General features: G+C 44.8%; 2 protein-coding genes and 1 long non-coding RNA gene across 22 annotated transcripts in view; 1 reads left to right on the forward strand and 2 right to left on the reverse strand.

Moving 5' to 3' along the window:
- The window catches only part of TTLL8 (tubulin tyrosine ligase like 8), a 67,733-nt gene extending 57,199 nt beyond the window's left edge, over window positions 1–10,534 (reverse strand). For 2 of the 17 annotated variants that reach the window (XM_031939292.1, XM_031939287.1), the window contains exons 1-6: window positions 8,941–9,354; window positions 8,507–8,606; window positions 7,474–7,593; window positions 6,484–6,575; window positions 5,730–5,911; window positions 4,760–4,865 (exon numbers count right to left, since the gene is read on the reverse strand). Coding sequence is in view for 11 of the 17 variants with exons in the window: in XM_031939278.1 (XP_031795138.1) it covers window positions 6,484–6,575; window positions 7,474–7,593; window positions 8,507–8,612 (318 nt within the window). In the remaining 6 variants the exon portion in view is untranslated. Of the gene's footprint in view, window positions 1–4,759; window positions 4,866–5,729; window positions 5,912–6,483; window positions 6,576–7,469; window positions 7,594–8,229; window positions 8,249–8,506; window positions 8,635–8,940; window positions 9,357–10,515 lie in introns of those variants that run through there. The other 15 variants (XM_012550391.2, XM_031939285.1, XM_031939283.1 and 12 more) reach the window with 13 other exon arrangements.
- Window positions 1–16,592, forward strand: part of LOC116419407 — a 70,380-nt gene that overhangs the window by 26,413 nt on the left and 27,375 nt on the right. For 2 of the 4 annotated variants that reach the window (XR_004229716.1, XR_004229718.1), the window contains exon 1: window positions 15,909–16,086. The exons of the other annotated variants lie outside the window; for them this stretch is intronic. This is a non-coding gene — a long non-coding RNA (uncharacterized LOC116419407). Of the gene's footprint in view, window positions 1–15,908; window positions 16,087–16,592 lie in introns of those variants that run through there. 4 annotated transcript variants of the gene reach the window in all.
- The window catches only part of MLC1 (modulator of VRAC current 1), a 28,440-nt gene continuing 27,455 nt past the window's right edge, over window positions 15,608–16,592 (reverse strand). The window contains exon 12 of the mRNA XM_003770791.3: window positions 15,608–16,259. Within this exon, the coding sequence (XP_003770839.1) occupies window positions 16,185–16,259 (75 nt within the window). The 3' untranslated portion in view covers window positions 15,608–16,184. The remainder of the gene's footprint in view (window positions 16,260–16,592) is intronic.

Consider the following 16,592-nt stretch of genomic DNA (forward strand, 5'->3'; position numbering starts at 1 on the left):
TGTCCCCTCTCCCCCCAAGAGAGCATTGAGCCTGTTTGGGAGGAGGAAAAGTGGGGCACTAAGACTTAGCTGAAATTACCAGGCTTTGAATGCCTGGGGTACAGGCACTGATCCTGGTCTGAGCCAGTTGCAAAATACCCATCTCTTCAAGATGGTTCCTCATGGAACCAACAATGTGGTCCACATAAGAGGGGATGAATGGAAGACTTTTTAAACAACACTCTTTTAAATGTGGGTTGTTTCTGTCCATGGTGCTGCTTTCTGTTAGCTTGTCAGTTTCCCAGTAAGTCTCCTGATCTCCACATTTCATGTGACTTTCTGGAGGCAGATAGTTGTTGTATGTAGGGAGAGAGATTCTATCCCGGAACCCCTAGCTAGGCAGCCCCTTTCACATCTCATATATATCAGTTTCTTGTGAAACTGAAGAAATGCCAGTTCAATCATAAAGAAATGAGAATGTCTGAGGCACATGCCCAGGGGCATCCCACAAAGACCTACCATCTGCTCTCAAGACACCAAGCTACATATATGGTTTAAGAAATAACAAAATGTCAAATAGGTAGGCCCTTTCCATTGATCTCCTGAAAAATGGCAGTGGTGAGCCTCAGATAAAGGGACAGAAGAGAACCCTCGGCAGCAATGGAAGGAGGAGGAGATATTGCACATTGGAGAGAAGATAAAATCAAGTTTGGACATGTGGCTTTTAAGATGTTGAAAATGTCCAACGACAGGGAGCCGGGGATCCAGGACTGGACCTGAGGGACAAACCTGAGGTTCAGTCATTTGGAGAGAAGTACAAACTGAAGCCACAGGAGTACATATGATTGCCAAAAGGTGGAAAGGCAAAAGCTTTGGCTAGCTAATAGTATAAAATACAGAAGTAATTGGCAAACGAGCCTAGATCAGGAGGAAGAGTCAGAAGAACCGAGAGTGCTTTCATGCTTGGAAGGACAGGTGAGACTATCAAAGTGATCAATAATGTCAAATGCTGCAGAGATAATGAGGATGAGGACATGAAAAAAGATCAATAGACTGAGTGTCAAGGAGATCGTTAATCATGTTGAAGAAAATAATTTCAGAGGAAAGGAAGGAATGAAAGGCAGATTACAAGGTGTTGAGAAGTGGGTGAATAGTGAGAAAAGAGGAGGCAGTGAAAATATGTAGACTATTCTTCCTGGTTGATAAGCAGTGAGATCTTGCAGCAGAAGAGATCTTGGACAATAACTTAGGGGTAAGCTAGACAGGGTAAAGAAAAGAATTATTTGGGGAGGTAGGAAAATGAAGGATTTTTTTAGGCTAAAGAGAAGGAAACACCAGACAGAACACTGTGGTTACCAAGTATCCAAATGATGACCAAAAAAAGATATTTCCTACTATGCCTCAAATCTCCCACTACCATGGAGGCAGCCTGTATGTTTCTCCAGGATGCTTTCTGGTATGACTTAGCCATCTGCTTAAGTCTCAAAACAAAGGTTCTGACATCTTCCCTTTCTGGAAAAACCTAAGTGCTAAGGATTCAAGCCCACCCCACCTCCAGTTCCTTTACTGTCATCAGCAAGACTGCAATCAGTGGCCTCCAGTTTTCTTGACTAGGTCTCCTCCTAATAGGACATTGGAGGCGTTTCCAGTCATTCTTGACAGTAAAGCATCCCCTCTTCTTTTATCCACATTAAGGGATTCCACCCCCAGGAAAGAGGTTCTTGCCAGGGATGACTTCCTAAAAGAACTGAAGAATGCCTAAGGCAGGCAACCCAAAATGTGCAGGCTCCCTGGGTCTCTACCCACATTTTACTTCTGCTCTGAAGGATGCTCTGTGAAGGTGAAGATCATGCCCAAAGGATTGCTTCCAGCTGCCCCCGAGGATCATGTACCTTGTCCCTCTGCTGATAAGCTATTTTAAAGGCTGTCTTCCAATCCATCCCTCCTCTGTTAGGCACAAGTGAACCCTATACCTTGTTTCCCATTAACCCATCGACAAGGAGGATTCCAGGTTGATCCCACTCTCCCAAAAACATGACTGATTGAAAAGTCAAAAGGATCATGCCAGTTGGAAGATTGCTAGAGCTCCACAGCTCAAGAAGTGGTTACTTCAGTGCTACCCCACAGAGTCATATCCCAGATTCTGGCATAGAGTCCTAAGGGGAAGAAGGAGGGTGGGTGGAGCAGGACCCACATTCAAAGAACCATGATTCTGTAAAGACACCGGGGTGGGTGGGTACATCACATCAGCCCACCCCATCCAAAAGATGAACTGTTCCATAGTTCATTCCATTCTTGATGTTCCCATCTAGCTTTCCCAGGATCCAGTTCCTCTTCCCCCAATGGCTCTGTGGCTTCACTGTGGCATTAATATGCTTGATGATAATTCTCTGGGTGTATTGCCTGCCCTCTGATTCTTAGCCTGCCCCCTTCCTCCCCAGCTACCTTAGTTTCTTTGGTCCTGGTGCTCTTTGGCCGAGTATGTAAAGAAATGTCCATGATTTCTGGGAGTGCAGCCACTTTCTTAGTTGGCCACCCTGATGGCTGAAAATAGAGTCCACACAATCAAGTTTTGCAGGTCTTTGGGATGATTTCTGACTCCTCACCTCTGGACCCCCATTATGGCCAGGCTCTGACATCATCCTGCACAATATAGCTCACGGACCCTCACCCAGCACTGAGGCCATCACTGCTTTCTATGGATCCTCACTTGCACTGAGGTCATCGCTGCTTTCTGTGGACCCTCACTGGCACTGAGGTTATCATTGCTTTCTGATGGAGTCTCCGGGCTCTCCCAACACTGCCAGTAATGCTTTCTGGCCCAAGGTCACGCCTTGGGTTATGAAGAAAGCCTATGCAGTAGTTAAAGGAAGCAAGGGCTAAATTTCCCCCTTAGGGCTCCACCACGGTCTTCCTTTGTTCTTTCATCCCAAGAAGAGATCTCAAAGGGAAGGGACCCGAGAAAGAAATGATCTTCCCCAACTCCAAAGGCTATGCTGCAAAACGGGCACAACACACATTCAGGTCAAACCTGGTCTGCTTTATTCAGAATTAGATTTGGGACAAAGTTTGACATTCACAAGCAAATAAAGAACCCAAACTTCCTTTACAGCAGGGTCCAAGGCATCTGAAAAGAAAAGAAAAGCAGTAACAGTCCCCCCAGCCTCAAGCATACCCCTATTGAGTTTGAAGCTCAGCAGCTGCTGCTACCCCAGGAGCAGCATCCAGAGCTGAGGCTCAGGCATCTTTTAGTGTCCTTGCTTATAAGTAAGAAGGAAGGAAGCAAGGAAGGAAGGAATAAAAGAAAAAAGAGAATGAAAGAAGGAAGGAAGAAAAAGAGGGAGGGAGAGAGGAAAGAAAGGAAGAGGAGAAGAAAGTACAAAGAAAGAAAGGAAAGAGGGAGAAAAAGGAGGGAGGTAAGAAAGGGAGGAAGGGGAAAGGAAGAGAAAAGAAAAGGAGAAGGAATGAAAAAGAGAAAGGAGGGAAAGAGAGAAGAAAGCAAAAAAAGGGAAGGAAGAAGAAAATAGGGGGAGGAAAGAAAGGGAGGAGGAAGAAAGAGGGAAGGAGGAAAGGAAAAGGGAAGGGAGAGAAGAAAGGAAAGATGAAGGGGAAAGGGAAAGGAGAGGGAAAGGAAAGGAGGAAATGAAAGAGAAAACAGGAGAAGGAATGAAGAGGAAGGAAAGAAGGAAAAGGGAGAGAAAAATGGAGAGGAAAGGAAGAAAAAAAGAGGGAAAAGGGAAAGAAGGAATTAAAGAATGGACAAAAAGAGGGAAGATAGGAAGAAAAGGGAAGGAAGAAGGAAGGAAGGAAGGAAAGAAGGAAGAAAGGAACAAAAGGAACAAAAGGAAGGAAGGAAGGAAGGGAAGAAGAGAGGGGAGGGAGGGAGGAAGGAGTTGTCTTTGAAAAGAATTGTGGTACAGCTCCAAGAACATTAGCCTGCGCATGAGCATCACAACAATTATACTCCAGTGCTGGCTTTGATCTGTTACTCGTTATTTAACCTGGACAAACCATGGAATTTGTCAGATGCTAGTGAAGATAGGCCACTCCATCTGTTCCAAAAGTTCCCCTCTGAATCCTCATCCATAAAATGGGCACAATCCTTGCACTGCTCACCTTAGGGAACACTTTGTGTGAAAAAGACTTTTGGAAATAGGAATGTGAGCCCATGGCAGATGCTAAGAGAATGCTCTGGACCTTTGGACAGACAGAGAGACAGGCAACAGCACTTACATGCTCCTTCCTAAGAAACATAGACCTCCTTATTGCTCCACTCCCCCTCTGGCTGGTCTACCTCAACTTTTAAATTCCCATCAGCAGAGCTCCTTTAAAATGGAAGAGAATCTCTTGACTTCACTCATGCTCCAGGACAGATCTAGAATGAACTGGCTGGAGATTTCCTCTGGGGGCTTCTCTAGCAATGATTCGGCTGTTTTCTGATAGTATCGCAAAACTGTGGCTCAATCCACACAGGGTATATAATGGACAAACAAAGAAACACTCACCAGGAACATCAGGGGGCATGCACTGGTCAAGCCCTGTCCTGGCTCACCAGTCACAACCAGTCATTCCAGTATTGACCCAGTACAAAAATGGTGATTCCTGGGCTGTTTATACATAGGGACAAAGGGGTCAGGCTACTGTCTTCAAGTATGTAGAAGGGATTTCGAAGCTTAGGACTCCTTGCTATAGAAGCAAGGACAAGGAAACATCAGAGTAAACATTAATAAATATTCAGCTGGTCAAGAGGAGGAAATAGCAAGACAGGAAAGAATCTTACCTCGTGAATCAAAAGTCAGCCAGGTCTTCAAATACCTCATCCAGAAAAATTTGGTCATGTCAAACCCAGGGAAAATCCAGCAGTTGGAGGAAAATCATTCTAGCTCCTAAAGCGCATTGAGACATCAGGAAGATCTCCTGACGGAAGTGTCCCAGGAAACAAACCCCAACAATTACTTGGGGAAACCCGGAAAATATATTGCCCCTATGGAGCCCATAAACCCATTTCAGTGAGCCTTAAACCCCAACAATAATACCAAACCAGTTTTTGCTTGCTTTCTGGCAGCAATCCCTCCCACCTGGCAACTTGTGCAGGAAGAGACCCCAAAATCCTCTAGCTGGCAGAGGTCCAGGGGTTCCTTGGACACAGGATGTCCTGAGCATTCTCTGCTATCTGTTATTGCTGACCAGTAAGGCGCCATCCACCCAATGTGGACCAAAGAACAATATATACATCAGTTTGTATCATCTGGGTTTTCTAAAGGCTGGAGGGGGGCGCACACGGGGAGGAGGAATAAGACCACCTGCCTACCAGAGTTGGTAGTATTTATGAAGAGACAGATTGCTCTCAACTGGCTAGAAAAAAGCTATCAGGACTGCTGAAAAAAAAATGGATTGGGGTTTTTGGAGAGTAATGAGCTTCCTTGTCCCTGGAATCAGAGCCAATTGTCAAGGTGTTTTAGAAAAAGTTTCAGATTTCAGAAGTGCTGAAGCAGATACCCTCTGAGAGCCGAAGAGGAGAAAATATATTTGAATCAGAAGGTGGCAGAAATTGCTGCCATTTGTGACCTATAGTTGTTGGCTCCAGGAGGGGATAAAAAAAAAGGAGAGAAGCAGAAAAAAAAAAGATCTTGAAAGATCATATCCTAAGACCTGAATTTAAGTTTTCATTCTGGGGAGGAAGTAGGACATACAGCAAGAAGAGAACCAAAGGAAAGCATTCAGAATCCAAGCAATAGGATATCACTCACTGTAGTTAGTTTGCCAAAGATCACCAAAGGGAGAGGCTATCCTGAGTTCTCCTACAAAGGGTCTCTGGCTCCTGTTCCCAGGGTAGCAGCAGATGTAGGGGACCTTGGGCTGCTGCCAAGATTGCAGAATCAAGACAAGGAGTTCTTATGTTCTCATATTTCATCAAAAGCCTATGTCCTAACTAAAGCAAAGAGAAAAAGTTTTAGAGGCTTGTGTCTTGTCCGTAGCAACTATAACGAGTTGCAAAATGAGCTGTCATTCTGCCCCAAATTCAAGATCAACACCTTTTGTTAAAAAAAAAAAAACAACCCACATGTGTTCTATCCCAGTGTGTTCACATGACTACTAGAATCCATGGAGAAGAGGTAGAGAATAGGAATCTACCATTAAGAAAACAGGGAAGAGAAACATAACCCTCAGATGTCCCTCTGGTATTCTCAGTTTGACAAAGTTTGCAAAAACTTCTAATCCCATCACTGTGGAAAATAGAGACTAGACTTCACATAATCTATTCCAAATATGAGTAGCCCCCTATAAAGACTTTGCTCATAGGTAACCATTTTATCTACCCATTTCATAAGAAAGAGATATATAATTTTACATACAGCTCTATTAAGAGAAGAGGGTTCATGAATTACATTGCTCCAGAATACTCTGGTTAGGTGGTATGGAATAGACATTACTTAATATTAGACATTCCCCCTTAGAGCAAAACCCCAGTTTTCTACCACCCAGGCTCTAGAATTTATATACCTTGATTGCTTTTTCAGTTAAGTGTCTTGCTAGTTTGAATCTGTCCAATTTTGGGGAAGGAGTTGATTCTCGAGAAATTTCTTGGTTTGTTTCTACAAAAGAAAAAGAAAAAGCTACTACTAACCAGAGCCACAAACTCATTTCCATTTGTCATGAATAAGATTGAGGGATGATTTTCAATCAGGGCTCTGCCAATTAACAAGTTTTCTTTTTTTCCCCACTCCCCTCAACATCCCCTGGGGTAAATAAAGTCCATACAAGGAGAAAGGAAAGCCCTGGGCCTTAGAACTAGTAGGATAGAAGACACTGAGCTAACCTCCCAAGAATGGAAAACAAGTTACATCTATTGAAATCTAACTATTGTAGCAAGAGAAGATTCCTTCTGGTTATAATTCCTTGAAGCTCATGAATCTCTGTACATTTATCATGACATAGAAATCCAGTTATACAGAAGCTCTCTCATAAAGCTGGTATTATTCATAATCCTAAAGCACCATGTGCTAAGAAAGGGCCTGGCATTTTAAACAGCATTTTCCATACAGGGTGAGGGTTTTAACCAATTGGCTAATTGGTTAAAATTGTTTTTTTTTTTTACTAGTTTTTTTTTTTTAATTTTGACTCCCAAGTGAAAACCAGTAGGAACCAGAGTGGGAGATTTCCTTTCCTCACCCAACTCTGAGAATCAGAAACCAAGACATATTTTATGACCCCATCTCTAGCTCTGAGAGAGACTGGGAGCCAGAAAAACAATGTTTTGGGTGAGTGGAGTCTGATTTTTTTGGTTAAAAGTTTTATGAAAAATTATTCTCCTGCAAATCTCCTGCCTTATAAGGCACGATTATTCAAATAGAAAGGCACACAGGTTATTTCCAGAGCCAATCCAATTATCCACTTAATTACTGAGCATTTTTGTCTATGCATAGGAAAGTAATCTAATATGCTACTAAACACCTTTTCCCTAAACAAGTTGATAAATTTGTAAATACAAACTATTTTCTTCTCTTCTTTCTTCATCAGGTGAAACTGACGAAAGTCTCTTTTCAACATAATTCTGATCCATTTTGGCTGTAATTAATAATTCATCATTTCTGCCTTTCTTGGCTCTTTTTCCTGCATTAGGAAAGAGATCGTTTATGTAACTAGGTTTAGAAAAAAAAAATCATTCAAACAGAGGGAATTTTCATCATTAATGCTTGGAAGGATAAAGTGGAGAATCCCCCGGAATTCCCCCAAAAGATTCCCCCTCCCCCGATTGTTCTTCCACTATTGACTTTTCCCCCTCCCCCAAAATGCCCGCTTCCCTCCTCTTCCTCCACACTCCCATCTCCCTAGTTTGGGGTTCTTAGCACGGCCATGTTCTCACTGGTCGCCAGCTTTCAGTCTCTGATCCTGTCTAACTTATCCTGGATGATGGAAAGTTGGCAAGCCGTCAAAATCCTCTTCTAATGGACAGATCTACTTATAAAACTCCCCAAATGCCCGTTAAGATAAAGTGCCAGCTCCTCAGTCTAGCATCGGACCTCCAAAAAACACTCCACCTTTCCAGGCTGCCGGCCCCCCCATGGCTTGGCCCCGGCCCCGGCTGTCGGTTCCCCAGAACTGGATCGATCTACCCGTAGAAACCCTTGCCTTTTTCCGAACCCATCCCTCTTTAGGAAGCTTTCTTTGGCAGCTCCCCCGAAGCTCTCCGGCTTCTTCTAACATCTAGTCTGGGTTTCTTCCCTAGCTCCCATCCACACACACTACCTGGTCTGAGAGCTTCTGTGTGCCCGGAAGTCTGTTCTATCCTCCCTCCCCGCCCACCCTCTCTCCTCTTCCCCCCACCCCTCCCCCTCCATCCTTCCCCCACCTCCCGGGACAAAGTTCCTAGATGGAGGCTGGGTCATTGCTTGGTTCCTGTCCCGTTTCCCCAGCACCTTTCTCAGTGCAGTGCCAATTGCAGGCAGGACTTAAGGTATAAACGGAATGGAAGCCTCCTCATCAAAAATAAAATAAAAATAAAAATAAGCATTTATTAAAGCACCTCTTTGGGCGCAGCTGCAGTTTTCCCACTTTGCTGATTTTGGTCGACAAGGAGCCACGAAGATTTCTGTCAAGGACACACCTTGTCCCCTACCCTGGCCCTGCATTTAACGCAAAGGTTATTGCCACCTAATTTGCCATAGGGAAGAGTAGAACAGACATTCAGCTAAGTGACCGCGTTGCTCCTCCCGGTAAAAAGGAGGTTCCTACAAGCTAGGGGGAGGGGGGGCGCCTCAGTCCCACAATGTGTTCTGGTTTTTGGTTTTTTAAAGAAACGAGCCCCAATTCAGGTTCGAGTTCAATTAAGGCTGGGCCCCGAGGTCCTAGGCGGGCTCCCCACTCCCGGCACACCAAGGATCCCTCCGGAAGAGGGCAAGAAACCTGGCTCTGAGTCCCCGCGGCTGGGCAGCTGCTAACCCCCCTGGCATTATGTACCCCCTGCAGATGCAGCCTGGACCCCGGCTCCGATGCTGGACGGGGCCGTCCCCAAACTTTCTCTTCGACCCAGGAGGGCCGGGGAGGGAGCGGCTTTCCCCCAAGACCCCTGACCCCCGCCCGCTCTCTCGGGGCGCGGTGCGGAGAGCCCCGAGCGCGGGGGAAGGGCCCGAGCCCGGGGCCGGGGACGGCCGCCTGGCTCACCGTGGGTCCCGGGCGCGGGGGGTCTGGCGGCGGCGGCGTTCCCCTGGGCAGGTCGGGCGGGCCTGGAGGTCGCCTCGCCGCCCCCCCGGAAGCCACCGCCGCCACGTTGGCCGCGGTTGCCCGGGGCAACCCAGTCGGGCGGGGTGGCGCATTGTGCGGCCCGGAGCTGCGGTAGCGGCCCGGAGACCCTGGGCCCCGGGCCGCGCCGCGGGCGGCGGCCCCGCGGGGTGGGGCTGCGGGGCCGGGGGGGCGGCAGCGGGCCCGGGACGGCCTGGGCCCTACTCCGGCGGCACCGCGGCGCGGCGATCGGGCGCTCCAGCGCAGCCAGCGAGCGGCGCGGCGCCGGCGCCGGGGCCGGGAGCCGCCCAGGGCTGCCGGGGAGGGATGGGAGGGTGGGAGGATGGGAGGCCAGGCCGGGCCGGGCCGGGCCGAGCCGCGCCGGGCCACGCCGGGCCACGCCAGGCCAGGAGACCGAGGCTCCCGGCGGCGGCGGCGGTGGCTGCCGCGCTCAGTGTGAGCTGCGGGCGCGGCGCGACCCTAAGGCCATTGTGCGGCTGGGGAGGGGGAGAGGGCGGGGCTCGGACGGAGGGCAGTGGAGGCCCAAGCCGTGGCGGAGGCCACGGCGCGCCTTCGCCCCCCGGCCCGTCCTTCCCGCCGCGCCCCCCACCCCTCGCGTCCCGCACCCTGCCCCAGTAGACCAGCACCACCCTCACCCCACCCCGCACCCCCAGACTAGCTCTCTGCGATTTCTGAGCGCGTTCCCAGGGTCGTCCTGCCACTGCTCAGCACGTGACCATTTCTCGGTGGTCAGGACCAGAGCTGTCCGAAATCAAGCTCGAACTGGGTCCTTCTCCCGCCACTTCCCCTCGCCGCCCTGGTCTATTCCAGCCCGTTCTCAGCTCCCTTCAAAGCCAGCCAGTTGCTCAATCCTCCCGACTCGGTGGACCACCCTCTGGGGCAGGCCTTCATTGGCTCTCCCCCGAACTGCATCTTGCTATTCCCGGTAGTCTCCCCCACACATGCCTGCCCCCGATTTCTCCACGAAGGGTTCCTGCGGATGTCACCTCTTAACTTTGCCAAGAAAATACAGGTCATTTACCCCAAGCTTCCTCTCTTCTCTAAATACCGTGGCCAGATTCCCATGCCCAGGTGACCTTTGCCCTTGCCGAGAACCATCTTTTTGCTTTGTTCCCCGTCCCGGTTAACCTTCCATCTCGCCAACACATCCGTCTTCACGGCCGCCAAACATCTATCGGTCCCCGGCAGGCCACCCTTCCTTCCAACTATTATCTGTGCGCTCTCCTTCCCACTTTCTCTGCCCTCCTTCACTCCTCAGCCCTTCGTATCCAGGTTTCCAGCTTCATCACTCACCCAAAACTTCGCTCCTCTCTGGCTGTCCTCGACACTGCTTGGTCTCCCTATAGAACAGAAGCTTCTTAAGGACAGAAACTGGCCCGTTAGGGCCTGCACTTAATAGATGCTTGAAGATTAGTAATTCATTACCTGGACTACAGTGAAAGTCAAGAAACTCTACTCTCTTTCCACAGCTTTTGGGATAAAATAAAACTGAATCTTTTGTTATTAAGTCCTTTCAATCATGCCCTATTCCCATGATCCCATTTGGGGTCTTCTTGGGAAAGCTACTGGAGTAGCATGCCAATTCCTTCTCAAGCTCATTTTACAAATGAGGAAACTGAGGCATCGAAGTGACTTGCCCAGGATCACACAGCTAGTGTCTAAGATGGGATCTGAACTCCGGAAGATGATTCTGATTGCAGGCCCACAGTCCTATGCACTGATCCACCTAAGCTTGGCGAAGTTCTTTATGATCTTGCTGTGGAATCCATCTTTCCAGACCCACACCACACAATCCAACTTGCTGTGACCAAACACACCTTCCATAACCTATCATGATACATTTGCCCAAGCTGTCTCCCAACCCCTTAATGTTATCAGCCCAAACCATCTCCTCTTTCCCTTCATAAAGGTTCAATTGGTGCTTCCTACTTTAGAGGCCCGATTCCCTCCACCCCAAATCACTTTGTATTTATTTTAAATCCACAAACATGTTTTGTCCCAAGTAGACTTCAAGCTCACTTGTTTTTTATAAGTATATCCCCAGCACCTGGCCTAAACAATACCCAGGAAAGGTTCAAGAAACACTTGAGAGAGTGTTTTGGAATAAACGGTGTGCCTAGAAGTGCAACAGAAAACAGAGCTGAAAAGGGCCCAGTTTTAAGACTTGGAAAATAGGGAAGAGCTTGTCATGTGAGGACACTAAGTCAGCTGAGGGTGGGGGGGAGGGAGGCAAGAATACTTAGGATCTCACACTGTGGCAGTGACCCAAGCTGAGCCAAAGTGGACATGGAGAGAAAAGAATAGATGTGATGATTTCTGGAAGGAAAGAACCTGACAGCAGGCCAAGATGACAGCAGGAGTCAAGGATGACCCTGGCTAAGGAGGCTGGGTGACTGAGAATGATCATCAGGTCAGGAGAAGCATTTATGATGTGGAAAGGGATAATTCTGTTCCAGGTATGCAGAATTTAAACAAACATGTCATCAGACTACTATAGGATGGATTTCTGGCGCCACTCCCTCATGAACACCATCTAGGGAGCTTTGATCTGTGATGGCAGAGCGAGTACTTTCATCCAAAAACCAGAGATTCTTTTCAATGAGCAGCATTTATTATGAAAACAACATGAAGATACACCGTAACAGAAATATGAATTAAAAGAAACAATTATGTTGGAAATGACAATTATACTATTTTGTTGGGCTTTCCAGTAAATAGGAAAATGATAAGATTACTACTGAAGATATGATTCCCAGGTCCTAAGCTAGTTAACTTTTCTATGGAACTACTCTACTAGCTAAAAGTACACACACAACTCTGTTCTAACACTATTTTTGGTAACATCTACCTCCCTATGAGCTCAAAACCTGACACTAGGAAGCAGGTAAAAAAAAAAAAAGCTTTTTTTAGAAAAAGTGGGTGATGTCTCATTTTGGAATATTAAATATTATATTGAGCAGCCAAAGGAAAAATAATGAATCACCTAACTTCTGACACTGATAACTAATTTTTGGACAAATCTGTTGAATCTTGAATTATGACTTTGGGGTGAGAGTCTGTGTACCATAGACAGAACATTAAGATAAGGCACATTTCAGATCTTGGGATACCTTAACATTTAACTCAGTATTTATTTGCAAGGGACTCCAAAACCCAAACTGATCCATATGGTGATTCTACTTTTGCCTATTCAATACAAAGTACATCAATGAGTAGCTTGTTTTCCAGGACCATTAATAACATCGTGCCTTTTAGAACCCTTTAGAAATTATCTTAGGAAAGAATTGACAACTTGTCATATTGGCTAAGATGAGAGGAAAAGACAATTATAAATATTGGAGGGGATGTGGGAAAATTAATGCCTTGTGAAATGGTCCAACCATTCTAGAGAGCAATTTGAAACTCTGCCCAAAGGACTAAGAAACTGTGCATACCCTTTGATCCAGCAATGTTTCTAGTAGGTCCGGATCTCAAAGAGATCATAAAAGAGGGAAAAGGACCCACTTGTGCAAAAATGTTTGCAGCGGTACTTTTTATAGCATCAAGGAACTGGACATTGAGTGGTTGCCCATCAGTTGGAGAATGGCTGAGTAACTTTTGGTATATAAATGTAATGGAATATTATTGTTCTATAAGAAATGATGATCAGATTCAGATTTCAGAAAATCCTGGAAACTTACATGAACTGATGCTGAGTGAGCATCAGTGATGTTGAATAAGCAGAACCAAGAGAACATTATACACAGTAAAAGATTATGTGATGATCAGCTATAATGGACTTGGCTCTTTATAACAGCAAAGTGATTCAAGATAATTCCAATAGAGAAAGATGTAAGAAACAATGTGGATCAAAGCATAGAACTTTCACCATATTGGTTTTTTTTCTCCTGTTTTTCCTTTTCGATTTGATTTTTCTTGCACAACATGATAAATATAGAAATATGTTTAGAAGAATTGCACATGCTTAACCCAAATGAGATTGCTTGCTGTCTTAGGAGGGGAAAGAGGGAGAAAAATTTGGAACACAAAGTTTTGCAAAGGTTAATGTTGAAAACTATCATTGCATAAATTTGGAAAAAATAAAACACTATTAAAAAGAAAAGAATTGACACTAACAAGGAAATACAGCATAAGCCTGGTTAGAACCTGGTTAGATTCCTGGATCCATGCAGAGAATTCATCCACAAGGATCCCAAAAGTGAAAGTGCGCTTCTTAGTAACTTAAACTCTGCAATTGTGACTGATTACAAACCATTTGGCCCAAGTCATGCAAATATCAGTACCAAATGAAGAGTGAGTGAGCCGAGGAAACGGTCATTAAATCTGATGACCTATTGCTACAATTGGGCTACAATCATGGAAAATCTCCTCACTGGCATTATTTCACCAACCCAGTTAACATCCTTTCCACTTGGCAAAAAAAAAAAAAAAGATACAGTAAGCTCCATTTTTTCTTCAAGTTTGTGAAAGGCCTAAGAGAAAGGATTAGGAAGGCAGAAAAGGACTAAAGAACAGTAACACCGTACTGTGATTATGAAAGAGCAACTTATTGGCAGGACTGTTCAAGTGATTGCCATCCTTAACCTTATGGAGGCAAAGTCAGAAAGGTCATGAGGGTCTTTAAATCTCAGTGTCCCAGACAAGGCAGGAAGATCTAACCATGGAAAGCTTAAATGAAATCTAGTAAGGAAAGGAAAACAGTGTAAAAGAAACACTGGGGATAAATGTATTATTCATTGAGGCCAAAGGGGAATCTGTTGGTAGAATATTTTGGACTTTCCAAAGGTTGTGACAGGGTTCCACACCAAAGACTGTTTGCCAAAAATATAAAAGAATCACAAAGAGGTGGGAAATCTGTTTTATCACAGATAGGGAACTAGCTTAAACTCAAAAAGCAAGGGGTTATTAAAAATGGTCTGTCCCTACAAGGCTCTATCTACTTTATGAAATTACTCACCAATTGCAATAAGATTATTTGTTGCTTGATTATCCAAAGACTAGAGGAAAAAGGAATACTTAGCAAGATCTGCAGCTTTGAGGGATTCATCTGCTTAATAATGATATATCAAGCCCAAAGGGATAAACTATAACAACTTGTAAATCTCTTCATAAGTATTAGGAAATTAGTATATGGATTTCAATAAGGGAAAAAACAATTCAGACTACATGCATGAGATGCATGAGCTGTGATGAACAAGAATAAGACCAAGGTATCAGGTAACATTCCCTACAGATCTGGGCCCAGTATATTAGGATCAAGAAGATGATGAGACTGGAGAGCAATCTGGAATTATACCCAAAAAGTTATCAAACTGTGCATACCCTTTGACCCAGCAGTGCACTACTGGGCTTATACCCCAAGAAGATACTAAAGAAGGGAAAGGGACCTGTATGTGCCAGAATGTTTGCGGCAGCCCTGTTTGTAGTGGCTAGAAACTGGAAAATGAATGGATGCCCATCAATTGAAGAATGGTTGGGTAAATTGTGGTATATGGCTGTTATGGAATATAATTGTTCTGTAAGAAATGATCAGCAGGATGAATACAGAGAGGCTTGGAGAGACTTTACATGAACTGATGCTGAGTGAAATGAGCAGAACCAGGAGATCATTATATACTTCAACAATGATACTGTATGAAGATGTATTCTGATGGAAGTGGATTTCTTTGACAAAGAGACCTAACTCTTTCAATTGATCAATGATGGACAGAAGCAGCTACACCCAAAGAAAGAACACTGGGCAATGAATGTAAACTGTTTGCATTTTTGTTTTTCTTCCCGGGTTATTTCTACCTTCTGAATCCAATTCTCCGTGTGCAACAAGAGAACTGTTTGGTTCTGCACACATATATTGTATCCAGGATATACTGTGACATATTTAACATATATAGGACTGCTAGTCATCTGGGGAAGGGGGTGGAAGGAGGGAGGGGAAAAATCGGAACAGAAGTGAGTGCAAGGGATAATGTAAAAAAAAAAATTACCCTGGCATGGGATCTGTCAATAAAAAGTTATTATAATTTTAAAAAAAGAAGAAGAAGATGAGAAACAAAACAGAAGATGTTAATCTCCTTTTGTGATCAATTATGCAGTATCCACATCCGGAATACCATAACTAGTTCTGGGGAGAAGAGAGAGACAGAGACAGAAACAGAGACTCAGAGGCAGGAAGGACTACAACGATCTAGGGAATGAAGACAGATTTAAATGACTGGAATTCCTCAGTCTGTTAAGCTTAGTGCTCAGAAGGGAAATGGGAAAACGACTAAAATCTATTAAATTACCAACCTCAATAAAAGTAAATTTCCTCACCAAATCACAGCAGACTAGAACTGAGACTAGAAGGGTATATTTTGAAAGTTGAAAACAAACAGAAGCAGTCCTACCTTACAGAGCTTGCAGCACAGTTGCTAACTGTCATCATTTGAAGAGGTGCTACAAAGGACTGGTTTTTAAAGGGTTTGGATAAATTCGTGGATGATGGACTCATAATGAAAAGGAAAACTGACTATATTTAGGGCATATCCTTATATTCCAAAATCCATTGAGAAAGACAACAACAACCTTCCTCAACGTATTCCATGGTAACTATGAAATAGAATACTGTGTTGAATTAACAATGGGTCGGATCCAGTAAGACAACTCTCGGGTTCTAATAACCCTATTTTCAAGACAACTGAGAAGCATTAATTCTCTAATATTCCAGAACAACAGCACGACCCCATGTATGCCTTACTCAAGACCAAAGGGCCATAGAACAACCTATAGCTCTACAACCTCGCTATTTCATCTTATCCTGGACACGGTCAGGCGGGCTTTACATGGGTCAAGTGAGCACAAGGATGAATACGGTGGGTTAGACAGGTAGGGATAGCCCAAACACCAATGAAAATGACAAAATCTAGAATGATTGGGACATCAGGGAAGCCGCCTCCCCTTGCGCCCCCTCCAGGCCATTCAGGTCACTGCGCCATCTGTACCACAACGGCTTTCCAGGCTTTGTCTTTGTCAAATTCCTTCAGTGTGTTATTGGATACCTAGAGAACAAAATATTTCAACTGTTATTTTGTCAAATGCTGACTGCATTTAAAACTGAAATGTTAAATTAAGTTTTATTTTTTTATTGACAAAACCATAAATGGGTAATTTTTCAGCAATGACCCTTGCAAACACTTCTGTTCTAACTTCCCTTCCTCCTTCCCTCCACCCCCTCCCCTAGATGGCAGGCAGTCTCATACATGTTAAACATGTTAAAGTATATGTAAGTTTTATTTTTAAATTATATACAATACTTTGAATTTAAACACATGATCAATGTAATTATTATTTTATCTTAGTTAAAATTAGTTTTCTTCCTCTAAATTTAAAAA

This window comes from Sarcophilus harrisii, chromosome 5, assembly GCF_902635505.1.
Source record: "Sarcophilus harrisii chromosome 5, mSarHar1.11, whole genome shotgun sequence".
Lineage (NCBI taxonomy): Eukaryota > Metazoa > Chordata > Mammalia > Dasyuromorphia > Dasyuridae > Sarcophilus > Sarcophilus harrisii.